This window comes from Phalacrocorax aristotelis, chromosome 1, assembly GCF_949628215.1.
Source record: "Phalacrocorax aristotelis chromosome 1, bGulAri2.1, whole genome shotgun sequence".
Taxonomy (NCBI): domain Eukaryota; kingdom Metazoa; phylum Chordata; class Aves; order Suliformes; family Phalacrocoracidae; genus Phalacrocorax; species Phalacrocorax aristotelis.
Window position 1 is genome coordinate 67,295,892 of NC_134276.1, and position 21,238 is coordinate 67,317,129.

Here is a 21,238-nt window from a genome sequence, read left to right on the forward strand (position 1 = left end):
TTCCTGTCTATTCCTTTTCACCTCAGCCACTACATATTTGGTTGTGGTTTACCTGCATGTACATCGAAAGAGGCAGAGTCTGACTACATCTTCGCTCTGCTGTTTTTTCTTTTTTTCCCCAATCTATAGAGCGTATTTATATCTTTATGCTGTCCTCAGGCACATGCAAACTTTCCAGCCTTATTGCTGCAGTTTGGATGTTGGTGGAGCAGTACTGACACACGTGTAATACTACCAAAGGCAAGAGGACTAAACGTGGAGGTGCTATTCTGGGTGCAGAGGCAGGCGGCTCAAGTGTCTCTCCATTTAGCCCTTAAGAACACTGATGCTCTCCACACATCTGATGTCATCTTGACTTGCTAAAACAACTTTATGCTAGGGATAGCTGTCCTCAGGACTGAGCCTTTGGGGACTTAACTGCACCAAGGCACCATTTCTCAAACATTTCAAAAGTGCAACCCTCTTTTGACTCCTTTGCCTGCATGCAGCTCTGCGGTGCGGCACCAGCCCGGCTTCCTGCGGGCAGGCGGGTGAGGAGCAGGAGCACTGAGAGCATGGATGGGGGTCTCGACACGCACTCCCTCCTGCTGAAGGCACTGAGCTGCTGCCAAGCCTTGGAGGTAATTCACATGTCCCCTCCTTGCTGTAAACCCCTGCTGTCAGTAATCACAGCTGTCTCTGACTTCCTCACCCTCCAGGAGCTGACCCGCTGCTGGCTAGCACTCCCTTTCCATCCATTTTGTTTCCCGTTCTTGGTCCTTTATGGTGCTGGTTTAAGCAACTGTATCCTAAGGAGACAAGACCCTCAAAACCTAATTAGCCTGGAGGACTTTGGTTTGGTTCCTCTCTTGTTTTGTTGCACATCATGTCCATCCTGGGAAAGCAAGCAGGGTGAGTGATTTGTTTGCAGAAGCAAGGCTGATCCCAAGCACAGTGCAGTTTCTGCCTGTTCACTGTGTATCTAATGCGTTCCAAAAGTATCACTGAAAAATGATTTATCCTACATTGGCCCATCTTGTATTTATACATTTAAGGAGGGGTAATTTGTCTTTTATTCCCACATTTCTAGTCATCTCCAAATTTAAGCTGTATACCTACTTATACAGAATATGGTCTTTGCTGCTTAGCATTTCAAGGTGTAATTTCTTTGTGAGAGGGACATTGCCTTTGCAATGTACTCAGATCAATCCAAGCTACATTTGAGGACTTCACTTTCACATCTCCTGCAGCTGGTATGTGCCCGCAGAAAGGTGCACCTGGTCGAGCAGGAACATGCATACATACACCTGTTGGTAAGAGTGGTGCCATATATTAGTGCTTTATCAATTGCCTGTAGAAAGGCAATCAGCTATACCTCTAGACACAAGCGGCCAGTTAGTCTGGAGGGAGCACAAAGGAAAGCTCTCCTGGGAAAATGGCAGGCCGGATGGTTACTTTCTCCTCATTTATTCCTTCCATGGCTATTAACATGCTCAGTTTATAAGCAAATTAAGTCTCTTGACTTCTGTCAGGCTGTAATCTCTGGATGGTGGTGGAGTTGGAGGGTCAAGCAACATTTTCCTTTCTTGTGCATCAAAATAAATTGGTCAATAGGCCAAACTAGTAGGGCTAGGGCAATTAAGGTAAATTTTGTTTCTGCATGAGGAATTCATGCAGTTCTCATGTGAAATAATCATGGCGAAATACTGATGGGTTTAATCTCTCCTAAAGCTCTGCTAAGACTCTGGTAGAACTGGAAGGAACAAAAAAGTAGTAACAAGTTCATGGCACTGAATTAATAAAATAAAACTGGAAGGACATCTTTATGTTTCAAGTGAGTAATTTCTTATTATCCACAGTCAATCTACCTTCCATTGGCACTTTACACGGTGTAGATGATCACCTAAAAATATACAAAGTGACTTCTCGGAATAGAACTGTGCTTTAATAGTCTGGAAAAAAGGATTGATATATGGGAGAAGGTGACAAGAACCACATACTTATTACTTAGCTGCTAAGCGGAGAGCTTTGAGAGGTGCCAACACATATCAGAAAGCTGTAAACACCAAGGAAGAAGACACATTATTTCTCTTGAGTGAAGAAGTTATAACCAGAAGTCATGAGGCAAAGGAAAGATCATGTACGCTATAAAATAGTATCCCATGGGACATAGTGAAACATCATCTCTCGAGACACTTAAAACTAGCCTGGGCACAGCCCGGCTTGGCAGAGAATTGCTGAGGATGGCTGTCTTATGTTTGATGGACTATAACCAAGTCCAGCTCCTAGTACCCAGGCGGATTTCTGTGGGACTTGGGCCACAGCTCCATTAGGCTTTAATGAGAGCCCCTGGTGAGACATTTGCCTTTTCCACCCTCAAATAGGCATGGCTTATGTTTCGTACCTGCTCTGGGCATCAACACATCGGACTATGAAGTGTGCTCCTCTGCACTGTTTCCTCCCATTGCAACAACCCCAGGACCGATGGCAACTACTTTTTTATACTAACACATACCTGAGCCAAGGATGGGAAGTGTTTTTTCTTTCTTGAAATTTTAGAAAAAAAAAAAAGACTCCCTGACTGCTCTGGCACCAGAAATAGTTGAAAAATACTGGTGTGTCTCTTTGAAAACACCCCTTTCAGATCAGAGCCTTTCTGAGTGGAGTTGCAGTTACCTTTTCTCTCTCCTCTGCATCATAGTTGTCCGGAAAGACAGGTTTATTCTGATTTTCCTCATTGATTTCTCTCTCCTCCAAATAAAACTGCCACTTGGCTTCGAAGTAAAACCAGTGCTCCTGATATTCTGAATGCAAAAGAATAAATGATGTAATATTTCATCTCATCTATATTTTCAGTTCTACTTAAATAAATGTCAAAGAAAATGACTGAACTTAAAAACTGGGTATTTTACAGTAACGTACATTAAACAGGCATATGTACTAAGTATGCATTTTAATATGAAGTGGGACATCTAACTGGAAGTAGAAAATGTGAAAGAAAATATTTTCAGAATCTCATGCTATTCTTGTGATATATTGAAATCACATTAAGATACATCAAGATGAGATTTTTAAAGAATTTACTAAGGAACACTCCAAGGAAAAGAGAAAAGTCAACAAAAAGAGAGAAAATAAAATCAGTTCTATGACCATTTTTGTATTCCTTTACTATGGTTAAAGAATATCAAAAAATGCTTACACATCCTCAATACAAATTGCCTCCCACCTCAGTTAACAGTTTTTAATCACATAATTTCTCCAGTATTTCTGTTCTGCTCTCACAGTATTTCTGTGTGATCTTTCAGGAAAAGGCAGATAGGAAAGGCCAAAATTTTCATTGTGTATATTATAATACATATTAAATGTAGTAAAAGGAATAAATAACACACACATCTGCTATCTGTGCCCATACAAATAAGCCTTTTTTAATAACCACAAGCCTTTCTCTTCTTCCTGTCACTTTAAGAAGAGCGTCTCTAATCATGTTTACCTTTGCATGTGTAAATAATCTTATTAAATTCAGTTTATTTTCAAGCCAGTGCTGTGGTTCAACCTTTTTACAAAGGCTTAAAAAGGCATGTAAGTCACTGGCCTGGTAAGGACATACATACAAACCCATCTGCAGAATTGAGGCCTGAGTGAAATCCTGCCTGGGAAGCCAATGGGGTAAGGAATTAGAAATCACTGAGATGGATCAGATGGCTAAGCATGCCAAGGCAAACTGGTGATTTAGTATGGAACTATTGGCATAGAGTTTAAAATAAAACTAAGTGTTGCTGTTTTTCTCTGGCTCTGTCCTGCTTGGTTGCTCAGCTGTGTGCTGCAAGTGACTGAGGAGCATGCGCCCAACCAAACCATTTCCCTGGAGGATGTAATCTGATTTCGCTTCTTTTCCTAAAATGCCATACAGGTGACCCTCTTTGACAATTAAGACTTCACAGTGGTCCAACTCCATGTGAAAAAATCCAAGCTGCCTTGTAGGATCTGATACTTTCACGATGTTGCTGGGTCCCCTGCTAGAGACAGGGATGAGCCTTCAACCACGTGGCCCTACACGCCTGGGAATGCCCAGCTGCCCTTTTTCTGAGTCCATGCCCCAGTTTTGCCTGATTACACATAAGCTATTCATTAGAACCCTAAATAAAGGAGGGGTGTTTAGAAAAACAGGGTGAAAACGCACTCACAGCCAGCAGGCCAAGGAGAGCAGCTTGAGGAAGAAAGCAGGTCACACAAAGAAAATGTTGCTAGTTGAAGTAAACTACCAACACCCACTCCATCAGCTGGTTACAAAACTGGTTTTAGAAATGCAGGTGACCTGGCAGGTGTCTGTCTTTGTGTTTTTTCCCCTATTTCCCCCATGACCACAGAACATGAGTGCCTCAAAAATAAATGTTTTCTATGCAGCACCGCAACAAGCAAGGAAGTATGGTTATTCCAATGCACAGGCCCAGAAACAAAGGGATAAAGCAGTTGCAGGAGATTTTGGTTGTGTGGATAACCTGTACCATGGTCAGAAACCCCAGACTGCCAGCCCTAGCGAGGGTCTGCCCTATCTCTTGAGCTCAGCCCAAGACAATGTTCACATTCAGATCCGTGGGACTATCTGGCAAGTAATCGCAACTGTATATCAGAGAGGGGTGCTGAGTTGAGTCCTGTGTGACTGAACACTGTGTTATCCATGGGGAATAACACAGCTAAAAAAGAGTTTTCTAAAACTGGAGGACTCTGTCTGGCAGGATTTCTTTGCAGTGCATCTCACCAGCCAAGGAGCTTAACTTTAATGCAGGAAACTTTTCCCACTACCAAAATAGGATGAAGCTCAACAATACGTGTGCTAGCCGGAGAGCGTGCCTCAGGAGTCCAACGCGCATACCTCCACGCCAAGGGGTCCTGCTGGGGTGGAGTGACAGGGACCTGCTGCAAAGCCTCTCAGAGAGGAGCTTGCTCACACTAATCCTGCACCTGCTCCTCATAGGTCTCAGCTAAAAAAATCCTGGTGCGCAATGAGGTGCAGACGAAAATGCGGGGTCTTTCAGAAAGGCTCCCCGGTGCTCCTTTCCGATTTTAAAGTGGCAGCTTTCCTTCCCAGGTAAATCTTCATTTCTGAGTGCTCTTAAGTAAAGATTTCTATTGAATTCAATCTTTCTCAAAAGCCGTCCCTTAAGACTAACAGTAAAACCTCTTTTGTTGATGCTTTAATGTGATGATAGTTGTCTGTCCATGGCAGGTCTCACCGTTACAAACGCATCGCTCCCTGGCAAGAGGGGACAAAATACCTTTGCCCTGAAGATCACATACGTTACTAAAGTAGCAATATCAAGTTCCATAGTTGTGTTACACTCAGTTGTTTTAAAACAAGGATATAAGAGGTTGTATCTTAAATATTTGTTTGGAAATACAAGTCAAGTCTGAATTTCCAATCAAAAGCTAACTCTTCATCAGGAGGCACCTGCAAGTGAACTTTTCCTGGCAAAATGAGGTATGTCAGGGGGTTTTCTTATGGAAAATATTGGACTGTGCTAATTGATGGAAGTGAACCGAATAATTCATATCTCAGCAGTCAGTTTCCCTAATAACCTGCTAAATATTTCCTCCCTCCCCCCTGCCCAGCAATCTTTGAAGACTTTCTAAAAATAAAACTGTGCAGTAGCGCATTATCATTGCTATTTCTCTGTATTTTTGCCACAAATATACCAGGCATCTAACGGACAGTAAAAAAAAGGTGGTATCACCTGTGAAGAGCTTACAGTCTGAGCAGAGAAAGCAGGAGGACAGCCTGTGGAGATGGGAGAGGAGGGGAGGCAGCAAAAAGGAGAGACTGCAGAGAGACATTTCTTCAGTATCTTTCTAATGAACATAGTTTTAAGAGAACAGCTCTTGATTCACACATGTTACCTGCCATGTGGCGGATGGTCTTCTTGCAGTATTCTTCAGCCATTGGCACAACCTTCATCATCTCTCTTCCCCACTGCACAAGGGGTTTCCCTTGTATTGCATATGCCACAAAGAGGGCTGTGCAGAGGGACCCTAGAAAACCTGGAATCCATAGACAACAATGATTACCAATGTGCAGTCTGTGCTCTTACCATCCTTGTCATGTCCTTGGGAGAATCATTAGGGGAATGCCTCATCGCTGTCAGGTAGAATAATGAATGCTCATAAGCCATCTCTGCTTGTTCACAGGCTGGCTCGTGGCATGTTGAGATTCTTGGCTAATGTGTGGTGCCTGTTGGTTTACTACTTATTTTACATAGAAGGGAGCTTCTGTTCTCAGAGGTGTAACATGACAGAAATTGAGGTAGGGGTCAAAAATAAACATCATTCTCTAATGTGATACTGAAAATCTTCTTACTGAAGTCACATGAAGTTATTGACTTGCACAAAGTGATTCGATTACAGGCTATATCGCCTTGCCTACACAGTCATCCAGCTCAAGGGCTGTGGTTGTTAGATCCTCCTAGGACAGATGAGCCTATTTCTGGCTCATTTTACTCTAAGGTGTCAAGTCCATGTCTTACTTGGACAATTGCTTCTTTCCTCTAAGGGGACAAGTCCATGTCTCCTTAGAGGAAAGAAGCAAGTGTCCAAGTAGGACATACTGTCTGCCTGCCTAGCTAGGACTTCCACTTTGGATATGAATATACTTAAGACGAACTTTTGTTAATGGGCACTCAACGCTTCCATGATGTCAGAGAGGCTCATTTCTCATACTTTCTTGTGCTCTTGGCTTTCAGTCAAATGCAACAAAACCAACCTAGTGCAACATGCAACAGAAGGTTAAGAAAACAACTCAGTCATTTTAAAAAGCCCCATGTGAGCAAAGTATTGATGCATGTGCTTCTCTCGGTGCATGGGTCCAAAAGCGTTCACTCATGCACAGAGGTAAGCATGAACTTCGTGTTGTGCTGAAGGTAAAATCAAATTATTTTAGGAGGTGACAAGTCCAGATGAGATGATTACTCATTCTCTTTGCCATATTGGGTCAGGCCAAAGGCACATCTAACCCAGGATCCAACAGATGCTTTCAGAAAGAATAAAAAAGCAGGTAAAGCCAGCTCGAAGGGTCTCACTCAGGTAGAGAGCATCTAACCCAACTTCCATAAAGATCTTTGAGTGCCACATTCAGGGTGAGGATGGCAGGAGAGTTTAGCTAGGGTGAAGAAAAGGGCTAGCAGGGGCAGCAGGGCAAGTCAGTGCAGAGGGTAGTAGAGGCTGGAGTGTGCCCAGATGTTTTCAGAGGGCTGGCAGTCTCTTCCGGCTCACTACCCCAGTAGACCATTCCCCTGCTGCTATTGCCCTGCTCCCCCTAATTTTGGCAGCCCCCACATAACTTGCTGCCCCTCACAGGGGACAGAAGCAAGCCCCAGCTGAGGTTTCTGGCTCTGCAAGAAATGCCGGTACAGAGTGAGCCTAATTGGTTTGGCTTCTCTGCTCTCCAGAGCTTCTAGACCAGCTTAGAGGAAATTTTAATTACACAGCTTGATTGCTTTTAACAGCGACAGCCCTTCTTGTCTGCTTGCCTGATCCCCTTTGAACCCGGGCGTATCGTGGATTTTGCAGCTGCCTGTAGCAGTGAGGTCTGTGGCTTAACTATGGATGACGCAGGGAAGTGTTTCCTTTGTTTGTTTCAGTCCTGACTGACATGTCGGCTGGGTTTTCTCAGTCTTTGAGTTATGGCAGTCACAACTGACATTTCCCTGGCACCTTTCAGGATAGTTGTGAGGTCCATGGTGACCCTTCCACCACTCTCCTCCCCGCCTCCCTGTGTGGCACTCGTCTCTTTTCCCAGCTGAAAGCTCCTTCTGGATATAATTTCTCCTTGTATGGAAGGTGTTTGACAACTTGGATGCTCCTTGCTGCCATTTTCTGGCTCTAGTAAGTCCTTTCTGAGGTGGGAGACCCAGACTGCAAGCAGTCTTACTGCTGCTAATGCACCATGGACTTTATATATTGGTTTAATGATATTTTCTGCTTTGATTTGAGTTTTTTTCCTCTGATTTTATGTCATCCTGATGGCTCTTCTGACTGCTTCAGAGCACTGAGCGTGCTCAACATGTCAACGTTTGTTATGATTTTACTTATTGCTGTTTAAAGCAGACAGAATGAATACACGCTCATGTAGCATAAAATTATCAGAATGACAGACCCAAATATTCAAAACAACATTAAATCTACTTATTTAAGTTTTGTTTAGAGAATGTTTCAGATTGTGCCCTAAAATAGGTGGAGTTAGAGTTTTTTGGCTTTCTACCTTTACCTACAGTTATTGGATATGACAAAACCTGTCAACAGAAAAATACTATTATCCCCTGAACCATAAACTTGCATGATAACAGTGAGTCTTCTAGGTGTACGTGAATCCTAAAATTTGATCAAGGCAATTGACACGAATATGCTTTGGGCAAGGCAGGTTGCGTTTAGTTATTGGGTTTTTAGGGGGAAAACTCCTATGCCTGAGGTTGCTGTCTGCATAACATAGAAGCAACTACATAAGCCCACATAAGTAATAGATACATGTATATATTATCCAAGCAAAATTCAAACCAAGACCTCGGAGTCTGCAAAACAGAAGCAGTTTAACCAGGTGAATTCACAGGAGCTGTTAGTCTCTGCAGAAGCGAAAAGCTGGCTTAGGAATTTCAGGGCACTGATACGTCAGCGGGCATTACCTGTAGGATGGTTATGAGTCATTCGTCCACATTCAATGCTCACTTCAATAAGTGACTCCAGCCTTTCCGGCTTCCAGTATCTCATCCCTAAACACATGGCTTTCGTGGATGCTCCAAATCCAGAACCTAAAGTAAAAAGATAATGCCAAGGATTTAAATGGAGACTAACGATACACGAACACATTGATAAAATGTGAAACGAGCACATTGTATTAATTCTGCTCATGTGTGGGAACCCCTGAGGGAATGGGAAATTACCATGCAAAGCGAGTTACAAGTTTTGAAAGTTTCTTGTGAGGAATTTTGCTTCTACGTAGTAATTCTGGTTTTACAGGTATATTCCAATATTCTCAAGTGCTATGAAGAGCTTAGGGGGTTCAGAAAGCAGTGTGCTGTCTTGTTCACAGCACTTGTTGGATTCAAACTCTCACACCATCTTTACTCATTCTTGGCTGACACTGCTGTTTTGCTTGCTCCAGGTGTCAGCACTAGAAACAGAAGCCTGAGAGAGAGATACACTTCTACTACCTCCTTATTTTAGTAGTCTTCATGCTGAAAGCGCAAAATTAAAACACTTCCTATGGGTATCACAACAATTTTAATGCATGTTTCATCCTAAAGAGCCCCACAGGTAATTCACAAAAGAGTTTCTGCTACATGAAAATATAACATGTCCAAAAAGAAGCTAAAGGCTACGGAGACAAATCCTCCAATGTTAGGCAATGTCAGAAGTGAGGTTTCCCGTGTGACCTGAAGTCAGTGCTTGTGTGCACGCTCATTATGGTACAGCCTGCGCTTACTGAGCTTGCTCTTGGGAATTTCTGCCTTGTGCAGCATGGAGGCTATTTATTGAACAGCTAATTCAGTATTTCTTTTAATCTTCAGCACTGAGTGCATGATCCCAGGTGTTCAACTTTTAAACACTTAATTGAATGGAGAGTTAAATTTACTAATGCGTTGCTCTGCAGTACTTATCACAGTAAGATCAGGATCCCACAGAAGTTTTAACACGCTTATCTTCACAAGGCACCAGTGAGGTGATTATCTCCTCTTTGCAAGTGGTAAGCCAATGCCCAAAAATGCATTAACTTATTGCAGGCACCCACCCTGAGATGGATAGGGTTCGGTTTTTCAAAGTACTTGGCATTTTTCAGCACTGTCTTTGCTCAGTCACACTTCCTATTGACCTTGGGTATAGTTGAGAGCAATCAGCATTTCTCTACTTGGTCCCTGGAAGATAAGGTGAATATTTATGCCAACTAATTTTAGCATCTGTGGAGCCTGCAGCAGGAGCAGTCTCCCTGACTTTCCCAGACAGGCAGCATGGAGAAAGGCTGTATCTCCCTCAGCTGGTATGATGGCATAGTAGGAGCAATTCATGGGCCAGAGGGAATTGAAGCAGCAGATGCCAAGGAGCCAAGGTCAGAGTTTCTAGACACCTGCTTTCAGAGGAGCCACCAGATGGTCCCCCAGGCTGTGCCTGCTGTGGCTGCAGAGCACCAGGGACTCTCCTTGCACACTTCTTGCTGTTTAGTGTCATGCCAAGCAACTTCAGCTCAGGTGTCCTAAGATCATGAGTGTGATCAAAGTGTGGTAGTGAGGGTGGCAGGAAGACTGGCTTCAAATGTATTTGCCAGAGCCGAAGTGTAACACTAACATAAGCCACCCATTGGCATCTGCAGGTGTAATACAGACCAATCTGAATTTCTCGAGAAGAGCTCTTCTTCTCCCTGGAGAGCAGCTATCCTGAGCAATTACTCTGGTTAGGTGATCTAATTAGTTATCTGAAGACATCTCCTCCCTTCCTCCTCAGAGTCCAATGTGCAAATTTTGCATGCAATAACTCTTCCAGTAGGTTTAACCACCAAGGACAGTCTAAAAAAGGCCAAACATCTGGTAAATGTGATATGAAAGGCTTTGAAAAATATCATTTTATTCCCTGCAAGCTCAGAGCTTGCTTCCTCTTTTCTAGCCTTCTTGATACTAGTGAAAGAGACTCTTTCCAGGACACCTTTGGCCACTGCTCCTGATGAAAAGGCTGGACACTTGTCCTGCAAATGGTGTGTTTGCTCCTATACCTCATATATGCTGCAGCTGTAGTGCCTGGTTATTAAGCAGCCAGGAGCAGATAAAACTATCTGTCTATCCCACAAATAACAGAAACCACAAGAAAGAGTCAGGAAAGAAATCCAGTCTTCCAGAACACCAATCAGCTTAACTGGGAGAATGTATAGTCTCCTGCTTGCAAGACCAAACTCTTCATTAAACCATCTGCTACTCTATGGCAGAGTCTTCTTCACTGTGCAGTCCCAGTTCCTCCAATGGACACAATCCATGCTGGTTATCCAAGAGGGAAGGGTGTTGTGCTACACAGAGCTGCTAATTAAATAACATCTCTTGGTACATAACATCCAAAGTGGATGCTATGGTAGTCTGACTGCTGGTCTGAAGCTGCTTGTCTTTGCAACTTCTTTGTGTTCCTCCAGCCTAAGAAGTTACATTAAAACCTTCTGCAGAATTAGGCAAGCAAACTCAGTAACAAAAAATTCCATCACATGGAGTAACATTAAGCCTAGACAGGGCTGCAGGTGATTAGCAGCTGTTAGCTCCCATGTCTCAGTATCTACCATTTGAATCAATGAAATAAGGGACAGCAAAACTAGTCCAAGCAAGGGGTGAGACACATGTGTAAGAACATAGATCAAAGGTCAGCCTGACTTACCACATCTGACAGTGGCCAATGGAGAGGATACTTAAGGAAGAGTAAAAGAAAAGTATGATGTTCATTTGTACTAATGAACCCACTGACAATTGGCTCCCTGATCCAGGAGGCAGCTGGCTATTCATCTTTCTGCTTAACAACCCTTGAAGCATTTTTCCTTAGGTGAATTTGCCCAGCTACTTTTTGAACCCACGTGAACTGTAGTATCTTCAAACTGGCATTGGGAAATAGCTGTGCAGCTTCCTTAGGTGTGCGAAGAAGTCCTCTTTTTTGCTTGCTTTGAGCTCATACCTGCCAGTTTCATTTGAAGTCCCTAGTTCCCGTTCTGGAGGAGACAGTGAGTTTTCTCTGTCCCTATTCATGTTCTCCAAACTATCTATGACTTTACAGCTCTCTGTTATACTGCCTCAGACATCACAGCCTATGGAAGCAGTTTTTTACTAATCCAACGATCCTTCCTCATATCCTTTCTAGTTCTCTTAGATCCTTTTGGGGGGAGGGAGGGACCAGATTATATACAGTAATCGAGAAACAGCAGCTATGGAGTTATGCACCGGTGCAAACATGTTTTGTGTTTTATTCTCTGTTCCTTTCCCAGTCATTTATAATAGTCTATTTGCTTTCTGGGTCTTACTGAGCATTGAAGCAACATTCTTGTAGAACTACTATAGCCCTACGATCCCTTCCAGGAATGGTAGCTGAATCAACAACTGCAACTATGTATATAAAATTAGGATTCCCCACCCACCGCATGTGACTTTTCATTTATGTGCGTTGCATTTGGTTCTGCTACTATGCCACACAGTTATTCATCATTGTGAGCATCTTCCACTACTCTGCACCATATTACTTTTGACTTCACTGACCCACTATGCACTTGCACTTCCAGATAGATCTCTGTTGTTCAGCATGTCCACAAACTAACACAGGTACCTCCTTCTCTATGGAGGAGACAGACTGCAGTCTCCTCTTCTTCAGTCACTGTCTTTTAACCAGTTTTCTATCCTCAGGATAACCTTTCTGTCATCCTGCAGCAACTTAGTGCCTCATCACTTAGTGCCTTTAGTGAGGGACCTTGTTGAGAGTCTTTTGGAAATCCTAACAGACTGTCTTCACAGTGTCTCCTTTTTCCTCCCATTTCTTGGCTACTTCATTAGCTTTCTAACAGAATTCTGAGGTGTCACTTCTTGACACAAAAGCTGTGTTGACACTTTCTTATTACATTATTTTCATTCATGCACTACATTATTCTCTTTTAGTATGTAATACCTCAGTGTGCTTTTCTTCACTCTACATCAGTAGAATAATCTGTAGAATAATAAAGACCAGCTTAATGGCTGCTAAGCCCTGAAGAGATGTGTCTTTTGCGACTACAGACTGTTCTGCATGAGAATTTAGGGCCTGGCCCCTTTATCTCCTGTCCATCTGTGGCTTATCCTTCTCTTAATTTGTGCTTCCCAACTTTCTGCATTTAACTCACACTTTTTCCTCATGCTCCTCTACCAATGCCACCAGCAGAAAGGCACTGTTCTCAAGTGCTGCTAGGAAGCCCAGCAGCTGCTCCAGTAGCTACAAATAAAGACCCGCTTGGATGCTGCAGCCTCAGCCTGAAATATGTGCGATACAGGTAGAGCCAAGCTGCCATTTCACTGGCCTTTTGTAGTGGCTCTGAAGGCACATCTCTGGCTCAAGGGGTACCACCTCACTCAGGTTTTGATTCCAGCTCTCAAACATCAGTGGTTGTCTCCTGAACAATTTGAGCTTTCGGTGATGGAACAAAACATTTTTACCATGTCTCAGAAACAGCAGGCTCATCTGCATCAAAACTTTAAACAAATGCTGACAGACAAACAGAGGCAAGTAATCAACGGTGAAAATTTTAGCCTTGACCTTATGAACACCATAAATTGGAAACAAGCTCTTAAAATGGAAGGTGTTACACAGCCTTGGGCAGCCCTTCTGGCAGTCTCGGGAATCTCATCAGCCTTTAACATAATCCGGGTACCTCTGCAATGAGTGTGGCAATGAGCATGATGTGAGGTGGCAAAGAGACACACAGGGCAGTTTGACTTAAGAACTCAGTGTTCTGACTACACCCACAAGAATCTGAGCAGAAGAGCATCATATAAGCAATGCAAAATTACCTAAGATAAGATTTCACTGGTCCATGAAGACTGGCACATGAATTCTTGCTAGAAGTGAGATAACATATAATGACCACAAGAAAACAACATTTTGGTTCTAGCCCATCCAAGGTATCATCCAACTGCTAGGCATTCGATGCCTGTGGAATGTTTTTGCCTCGAGAAGAAATTTGTGAGAATTCAATAAAAAAGTTAATTGTGTCCACAGTAGTGTCAGGTCCCATGGTAGGCTGAACATCGCCACCTCAGGTCACTGGTTCTTTTGCTCTCAGGGTGAAAAGAAGGATTCTTGATATGTTCAGGATGATATTTGTCAGACCAGATGGAGAAGGTGGGCTTTAGCTGCCAGGTGTCAAGACAGGAATTCATTTTAGATCCTTCTAGCCCAGAGTATCCCAAAAGCAAATAGTTTGTCATGGAAAGCTGGGAAGGAGGAAGACTCAAAGAAGTGATGTAGTTGCAACACAGCAACGGGCCAGGGAACAGCCATGTTCCAATGCTGGAGGTGTTGAGAGCTGCTCAGGGCCAGCAGCAGCTGCCACAATTTTTTGACCAAATTTTACTCACTGTCAATCAAAAAACATGACAAGCGCCAAAGGGGCACTTTCTCAGATCTGCCTGGCTAATAGTGGGGTGGGCAGAATAAATGGGGAGGGGATCCTTTTCCGTCCCAGCAGCTGTTGTGAGGAGCGGGGGCTGAGTGAGGGATGCTTTTTGTGTCAGAGAAAACTGACTGCAGAGACCCAGAAATAGCCATGGCATTGTGCCACTGGGTCTTTGCCACGATATTGCATCAATATGCGATGCTCTTGAGCGGTGCCAATGCGTACTGCAGTGATAGAGCATCACACCAACACAGTGCAACGTCTGTGTGAGCTGCCATCGTCTTGTGGCCGTCCAGGTCTGCCTCCTCCGATGACATGGTGCCTCTACAGTCTTTCAAGATTAGTCGCACTGGTTGGGTATGGGTATATGCATATGTGTGTGCACATAGATGTATGCATACTATATAACTTGAAGCAGAAATTCAATTCATCATAAAATGAAATTATCATAAATTGAAAGAAAAAGAGGGTCATGGGTAGGGAAATAGGGCTAGGAATATTAGGGTTTATCAGCAGAACATAGTTGTTATCAGGGTATCCACCCAGAGAGAAGTCTCTGCTTTCCCTCCAGTGAATGCATTGGTGCATAGAGCATTTCACAGGCTCAAGATCCAAGACTAAAAACATTTAAATGAAAAAAATGGCAGAAAGTATTTCTTAAAATAACCATTAAACTCAAGGACAAAGATCTGGACCCAGAGGCACAGAGCCAAGAACAAAGTCTCTTTAAATAGATGTTAAAGAGGGAAAGGTTCATTTACGAGAGGACATAGTGCCCTACAGAAGGAATTCCTGGCAGACCTCTTGCCATCCTCAGGCAAACATGGAAACGTTTCAGGGGTAGTAGTCTTTGATGTCAAGGGGGAACAGGAAAAAACTCCCATATAGCCACAAACGCTGAAAGCATGCATTATTCAAGCCAGGATCTGTAAATGGAAAGTGGTACCGTACCCTTTTCATTGAACGGTGTGTGCCAAGCGAGAAGGTAGTTGTCTGGTTTTAATTCCCTGCAGCCTTCGATGGTAGCGGGGTCTGGCCGCCTCCCCGAGAGCTTGTCAAGAGCATCCACGTAGCGTTTTACCAGCTCCCGGTACAGGTCTTCTAAACACCAGTAATCTGCTCAGAGGAGGGAAGATGAGTTTGCTATGTGAGGGTGGGAGAGCAAGAAAGCACTGAAAACAAAACTGGGAAGCTCACTCTGCATTTAAGAAGTATTCCTATTTCCACTTCCAGTACACTGAGTTGTGTTTCTGGTGCCACTGTCAACCCATTTTTACACACTATGAGAGCAGGTTGGAGGGAGAACAGCTGCTTCTCCCTGTTCTCATCTTTTCTGCTTTCCTTTCCTCTTTTAATTTCTTTAATCAGAAAGAAGGCGGCATTCTGTTTGTCAGCAGTAGCTGCTCAGGGGCTTTGTTTAGGCACCGCGGTGTGAAGTATTTACAGAGGTGTCTAACTGTGAGGTGAGTGTGTTGCTGCTGTTGGGACTGGGTGTGCACATGAAGCCAGCTGTGCCTGGCTCAGCCCCATGCCTTTGCTGACACAAACCCAATTTAAAAACAAAAGCCTGGCTTTTTTTAAATTACCACTGACTTATTTTAAAGAGGTACGTATGATTAAACACAAAGGCAAATTAGTGTCCATATTTTTTGAATCTCTATTTTACTTCTGTTTTGTCTAAAATCTGTAGGCTTTTCATGCGGGGATCCCTATATCTTATGCCAGCACGGTAAGCAGAACAGCGAGCTTTTACAAAAATGATTATAAAGATCAGTAAGAGTAGTAAATCCCTACAGTCTGTAGTATTACCAGCAGATAAATGTCTTTCTGGAATAAGTACACTAGCAATATCTGTTTATTAATTATTTTTACTCAGGTCTACAATCTTGCCTAAGGAGGAACATTTCCCCTGTTAAACATATATGTTTCTTCAGCATACCTGCTCCTCTCGACTGCTGCTCTGTGTTGTTGGGCTTGAAGGGCCTTGCCCTCGGCTCTTGCCAAGGAAAAGATTCCACTGGCATCTATTACAGTTGTGTAATCAGTGGAACTGAGGAGGCCATCGGGATTTGTCCATTTATATCTTTTCTATGTACTTTGAGAAACCCGGTTTAATAGTTGGTTTGACTCACAGATCGAATGACACAGCAGGGGAAGTTCTAAAAATATCTTCATTTTGTCGAAGATCGGTGGTTTCTTGATATCCACAGGAGAGGTTTAATTTATGAGAATGTTTGGAGCCCTGTAAGCTACAGCCACTTGAAAATGCCAATTAGGCAGACAGGTGAGTAATGAAGATGCAGGGTAAAATCAAGATTCCCCTCCTTTTACATAAAAAAATACCCTATCCATTATGCTGGCCATCCCACATACAATCCTAGAGGAACAAGATACTTTCAAGCTGCCGACTCTTTCCAGATTTAGGAATCAGGTGTCAGTTTATCCGGATGGGAGCCAGGAGCAGGATCTACCACCCAGCAGCTTCTGCAGAAGCCTTGTCCCCAGAGCCAGGGTCCCTGTGGTCCAGCACTCCGGGCTGCCTGAGCCCACCACAGTTCCTGCACTTGGACCCAGGCTGCCATCTCAGCTGCCAAGTCAATAGGACAGGTTCCTTCTTAAGAATGAACCCTTATTGTTTTTAAATCTGTGTTTAAGTCAGAGGGTAAAAGGCTTTCCTCATTGCAGGGGTAGTTCCTCTGCTTTTGACGATGCTGTTTTTGTTCCTCCCTTACGGGACAGATTCCTACTGGAAGCAGACATTTTGTTTATCCTTCATTGTGGGATCAAACTTTCAGTCTGTGTGCAGGCTGGATTTGGGGAGCACCAGCTCAGTCTGTGGCAGCACCCACAGCCCCTGCTGCTTCTGGCCACGGCCATCCTGGGACGTCCATGCAGCCGGCAAAGTGCTGGCCAAAATCACCGCTATAGGTGAGAACTGCCTTCATCCTCAGTGCAAACCTCCACCTTACGCTTGGCTGCTGCCACAGGCTCAGACTGGGAGCTCCCCCAGGGGCAGTGCCCTGGCAATGGGACTTCATGGTGAGCCTAAACCCTGGGCATATCTCACCCAGCCTGCAAGCATCCTGCACGTACCTGGAGGTATGCACCCTGGGGCTGCTGCCTGCTGCTGGCGGGCAGCCAGCCGGGTGAACGGGGTATGTAGGGAGCGGGACAGTGGGGGACAGGAGTATTTTTATTGCTAATCCCCCTTATTTAATTTTTTTTGGCTGGCAATGTTCCAGGCACCCAATATATTCTTTATCATCTCAGTCTACCCCACAGCAAGTGCTCCCTGCTACACAAGGAAGGCAGATCCCTGCGGCTGGTGGCAGCTGCTTTCAACCTCATGGACCCACATTCACCTTTAGCTTCACTCTGTTGACTTGGGTGATTTTGCATGTGGGCCAGGCCATGACAAAGCCTGGTGGCTTTTTTGTGTTCCCCTTGCCAGGAGGAGACGCTGCTGAGGGCAGGAGTCGTTCTGTTTCCCTTGTGGGAAGCAGAGAGAAGGACTTGCTTTCCCCTGTTCACCAATGTTACTATGAAATGAAGATTTCGTACTAACGTTCCCCACACCAGCTTGTTGCTTTCTCACCAGCCCATGAAAGCACCTTTTTAAAAAACTTGTCTGATCAGGCAAAAGAAATGAGAGTGTAGGTTAAACACAACTGATGGGAATTATAGCTGAGACTGTTTTTCTTTAGAGCCACAGTGCTCCTGCTATATTTAAGAAATAAGATTTAGTATTTTACTGTTAGTCTAACTGGCTTGATTACCCAGAAGTTATGGTTTTAGAGAGTCCAATAAACAAGAAACATGTGATATGCATTTAATCATAGCCTATATTCAGAAATATGTTAGTCATCTTTTTTCTTGATAGGCTGACATCTTGCCCTTATCTTTAGTGTATTAGCTACCCCTCAAACCATTGGTCAGCTAATAGCCAAGCATGAGATGTCCAACACACTCTTCAACTGATCTCTACGTACTAAATTTAGAGCAGATTGGAAGCAGGCAGATAAAACAGGGAAACAGAAGCACAAGGGAAATTTCATTGACGTGAAGGATACTAAGCTACACTGTGAGCTTCTACTACTGTTAGTTATCCAGTGTCACGCATGTTGAGAAATATGAGGAGTATTTTTACAGAGATTAAAAAAATTGATTCGTTCTGAAGAGGCAAAATATTGTTGAATGGTCATTGTCTTCTGATGTACTTTTGATGATGATCTCGACAGTGTCAGAAAGCTCTAGTTCAATGGGTAGGTTGTCGATATAAATATCATCGCATCTTTCAAAAGACTATTCCTACCTTAAGAAAAACCAGACATTTTCTCTCAAGCTACTGTGATTTAGAAGACATGTATTAATAACTTCCGCTATTCTGATAGACTTTATTATAAATACAGTATGTTAGAATATTTCTTTGACTAAAACCACAGAGGTCTCCTTCGAAAGCAAATCGTTCTGTTTCTGACCTTGCAGGTGCAACCCTTTCCCCAAGGGACAGCAAAGAGGAGACAGCGCTAGTGGTTTTAGCCTGAATGAGGTATTAAAGTGACTCTACTCCAGCCTGGAGTTCTGGACACAAAAATGTTAAAAAGGCCCTTAAAAGGCTCTTATCTTATACAGAAGAATTTCTAGTTGCTATATTATTTCCTGACATATTCCGGTGTAGAGATAATCTACTTAGCAATTATTTTTGTTATGCTGGACATGTCGTATTTTAGTCTTTAAGCGTTAACCAGGTGCATATACCTAGGGAGAGGGACCCACTCCTGTGTAGGGAGAGCACCTCCACACTCAAAAAATCAGAACTCCCCAGTCTGTGTAATGGTCACAAGACTATGCTCACGGTGGAGACTAGCTAATGCACATTATCATTCATTTAAGCAGCATTTCTGACACGCTTTCTCATTACTTCCCCAGCACTCAGGCTTATTCTAAGAAATGCAGCAGCTCAACAGTTTTGTTCCTTTCCAGACTGCGTTGGCTAGTCCCTTTGTACCTACCTGTGATGACAGCCTCTGCTGTAGCCATGTGCATGAGCGTGTTGTCACTTACTGGCCACTTGTCAGGAGAGAGCACCAGGTTCTCAAGCCCTCCAATTTCCTTCAGCTCCTGCTGGATTTTTGCACCTAAGGCATTGTTTTCTCGAGAGAAATTGCGATAACCAAGAGCGTCCCCTACCCCAGCCAGCACAAGCGCAGCCTTAAATTTATCCATCCCTGAGACACTTTCTGCTTTCCTTTTGTCTGAGAGCACCACCGAATCTTGATCTTCCTTTGTTCCTTTGCCTTCAGCTCAGCTCCCCCGACACTTTATATCAGCCATTGTGTCACACCGAGAGCGCTCTCTATAAGGCAAGGACTTCCTTTTCTGGCTCTGCAGATGCCATTTCTTGTCTGGGACCTGACGGAGAGGAAATATTTCATAACCCAGGGATTTTGCAGGGGCTTTGTTCAATGAAACTGCAAGGGCGGACCCACAAAGCAAAGCGCAAAAGCCTCGTTTCTGCAATCCGGTGTAAAGCAAGCCAGGAAATCCTTAGCCCTACCCAGCCTAAGTAACCCTACACCCAGAAAAACAGATGCCTCCACAGGGGTGTTTATTTATTTAATAACTTGTAAATGAATATATTTTCCTGCCCTTTTCTGATATGCTTGAATCAGCCTCCCTTTCAGGGACCAGTTAGAAAGAAAGCCTGCGACAAAAGGAGTTTCCAAACTCTGTAAAACTAGAATGACGGGTTAAGCAGTAAGAAATCTAGTCAACTGCAGACGACCTCTTCCATTTCTAATTACGTCCTATGGTGATATTTTAACAGCTTTCTTGCTCTGTTCTACCTATTACAAGACTGTTTTGCTAATTCACTGCCCCCCTGGATAAACGCTGAGCACCATTTGGTGCTGGAACACCAACTTCAATCCCACGCCAATTCAAACCAACTTCAATACTCCCTGGCAAAGACCGACTTTTTCCTAAGTGGAGCTCAGGTGTATCCCACATTTGGACTCCGGAAGGAAACTATTTTGAAAGATGCATTTAAATGGGACCCTGTGAGTCTAAGAAAGTTCATGTATAAAGAAACCTTACTTAGTTAGAACTGAGCTTTATTAACACCATCCTTTAAAACTAGATACTTGTGCCATTATGTGCTTCATCCCATTACTGCAGTTCTTTCTGTGCTTCTGCCATGCAGTACAAGAAGGGGCTCCCTGGCCTTGCAGCTTTTTAAATGTATTTTGCCCACAAACATGACTCTGGGTAGGCTCAACATCTTCCTTCAAGGGGTCTGCTGAGACTGACTCAGATCATGGTTCCAAGTCACCATCCATGCTGTCCCAAAGATTCACAAATTACTACTACTTTGCAGATAGAAATTAAAATGTAAATATAAACTTGGGTAGATAAACAGAAAGCTTTCATTGGCTTGACTGCCATTTTGATAAAGGACACCTGGGGAAAGCTCTTTGTTTTTCCTAAATCACCCGGAGCAATAAGCAGTTCATCAAGGGGTGAGTTATTGACATGTGTGGAAATATCACTGTACTTCACAAGAAACCTTAATGCAGTTTCAGAACACAGATAAGCATCGGCATCCCTATTCTACGTTATAAGAAGGAAGGTGCTGAAGTGGTGAAAGTAGCCTCTGTTAGTACACTCTTGTTTCAAAGATTAGGGTTAGGGCAATAGAAGTGCTGAGTATTAGGGAGACGACACTGAGAGTGTGTCTTCATTGCTAGGAAGGAACAACTCTGAACTGAAAAAGCTCAAAAAAGGTCAATTATGCCTTATGGGCACTACGCAGGGACCAGAGGGGATGCAGGGCCGTGTGTCCTACAGCGGGGCCACGGCCAGCCTGCTCTAGAGATGGCTTGCCACGAGCAGTGAGGATGCCAGCCCCTCTGCCCTGCATGGCTGGGGGAACAGGCATCACGTCCCACAACCGGCACATTTAAGCAACGTAGTGGTAATCTTAGAGTCCCCCCCCTGCACTGTCAGAGTTGCCTCAGGTTCTGCGTGTCTGAAAGTGAATACTCAAAATGGAAAACTAAGGCCAATGCAGCTTATAAAAAACACACCAGGCCGAAGCACTGATGTTGACGCCTCCCCTAC

At 43.8% G+C, this 21,238-nt stretch overlaps 1 protein-coding gene across 2 annotated transcripts in view; it reads right to left on the reverse strand.

The window, feature by feature from the left end:
- Positions 1 to 19,647, reverse strand: part of ADPRHL1 (ADP-ribosylhydrolase like 1) — a 32,760-nt gene extending 13,113 nt beyond the window's left edge. Inside the window, exons 1-5 of one of the 2 annotated variants that reach the window (XM_075091428.1) lie at positions 19,132 to 19,642; positions 15,071 to 15,235; positions 8,649 to 8,774; positions 5,875 to 6,015; positions 2,656 to 2,783 (exon numbers count right to left, since the gene is read on the reverse strand). In XM_075091428.1, the coding sequence (XP_074947529.1) occupies positions 2,656 to 2,783; positions 5,875 to 6,015; positions 8,649 to 8,774; positions 15,071 to 15,235; positions 19,132 to 19,345 (774 nt within the window). In that variant the 5' untranslated portion in view covers positions 19,346 to 19,642. Of the gene's footprint in view, positions 1 to 2,655; positions 2,784 to 5,874; positions 6,016 to 8,648; positions 8,775 to 15,070; positions 15,236 to 19,131 lie in introns of both variants that reach the window. The other variant, XM_075091438.1, reaches the window with a different exon arrangement.
- Positions 19,648 to 21,238: the final 1,591 nt, after the last annotated feature.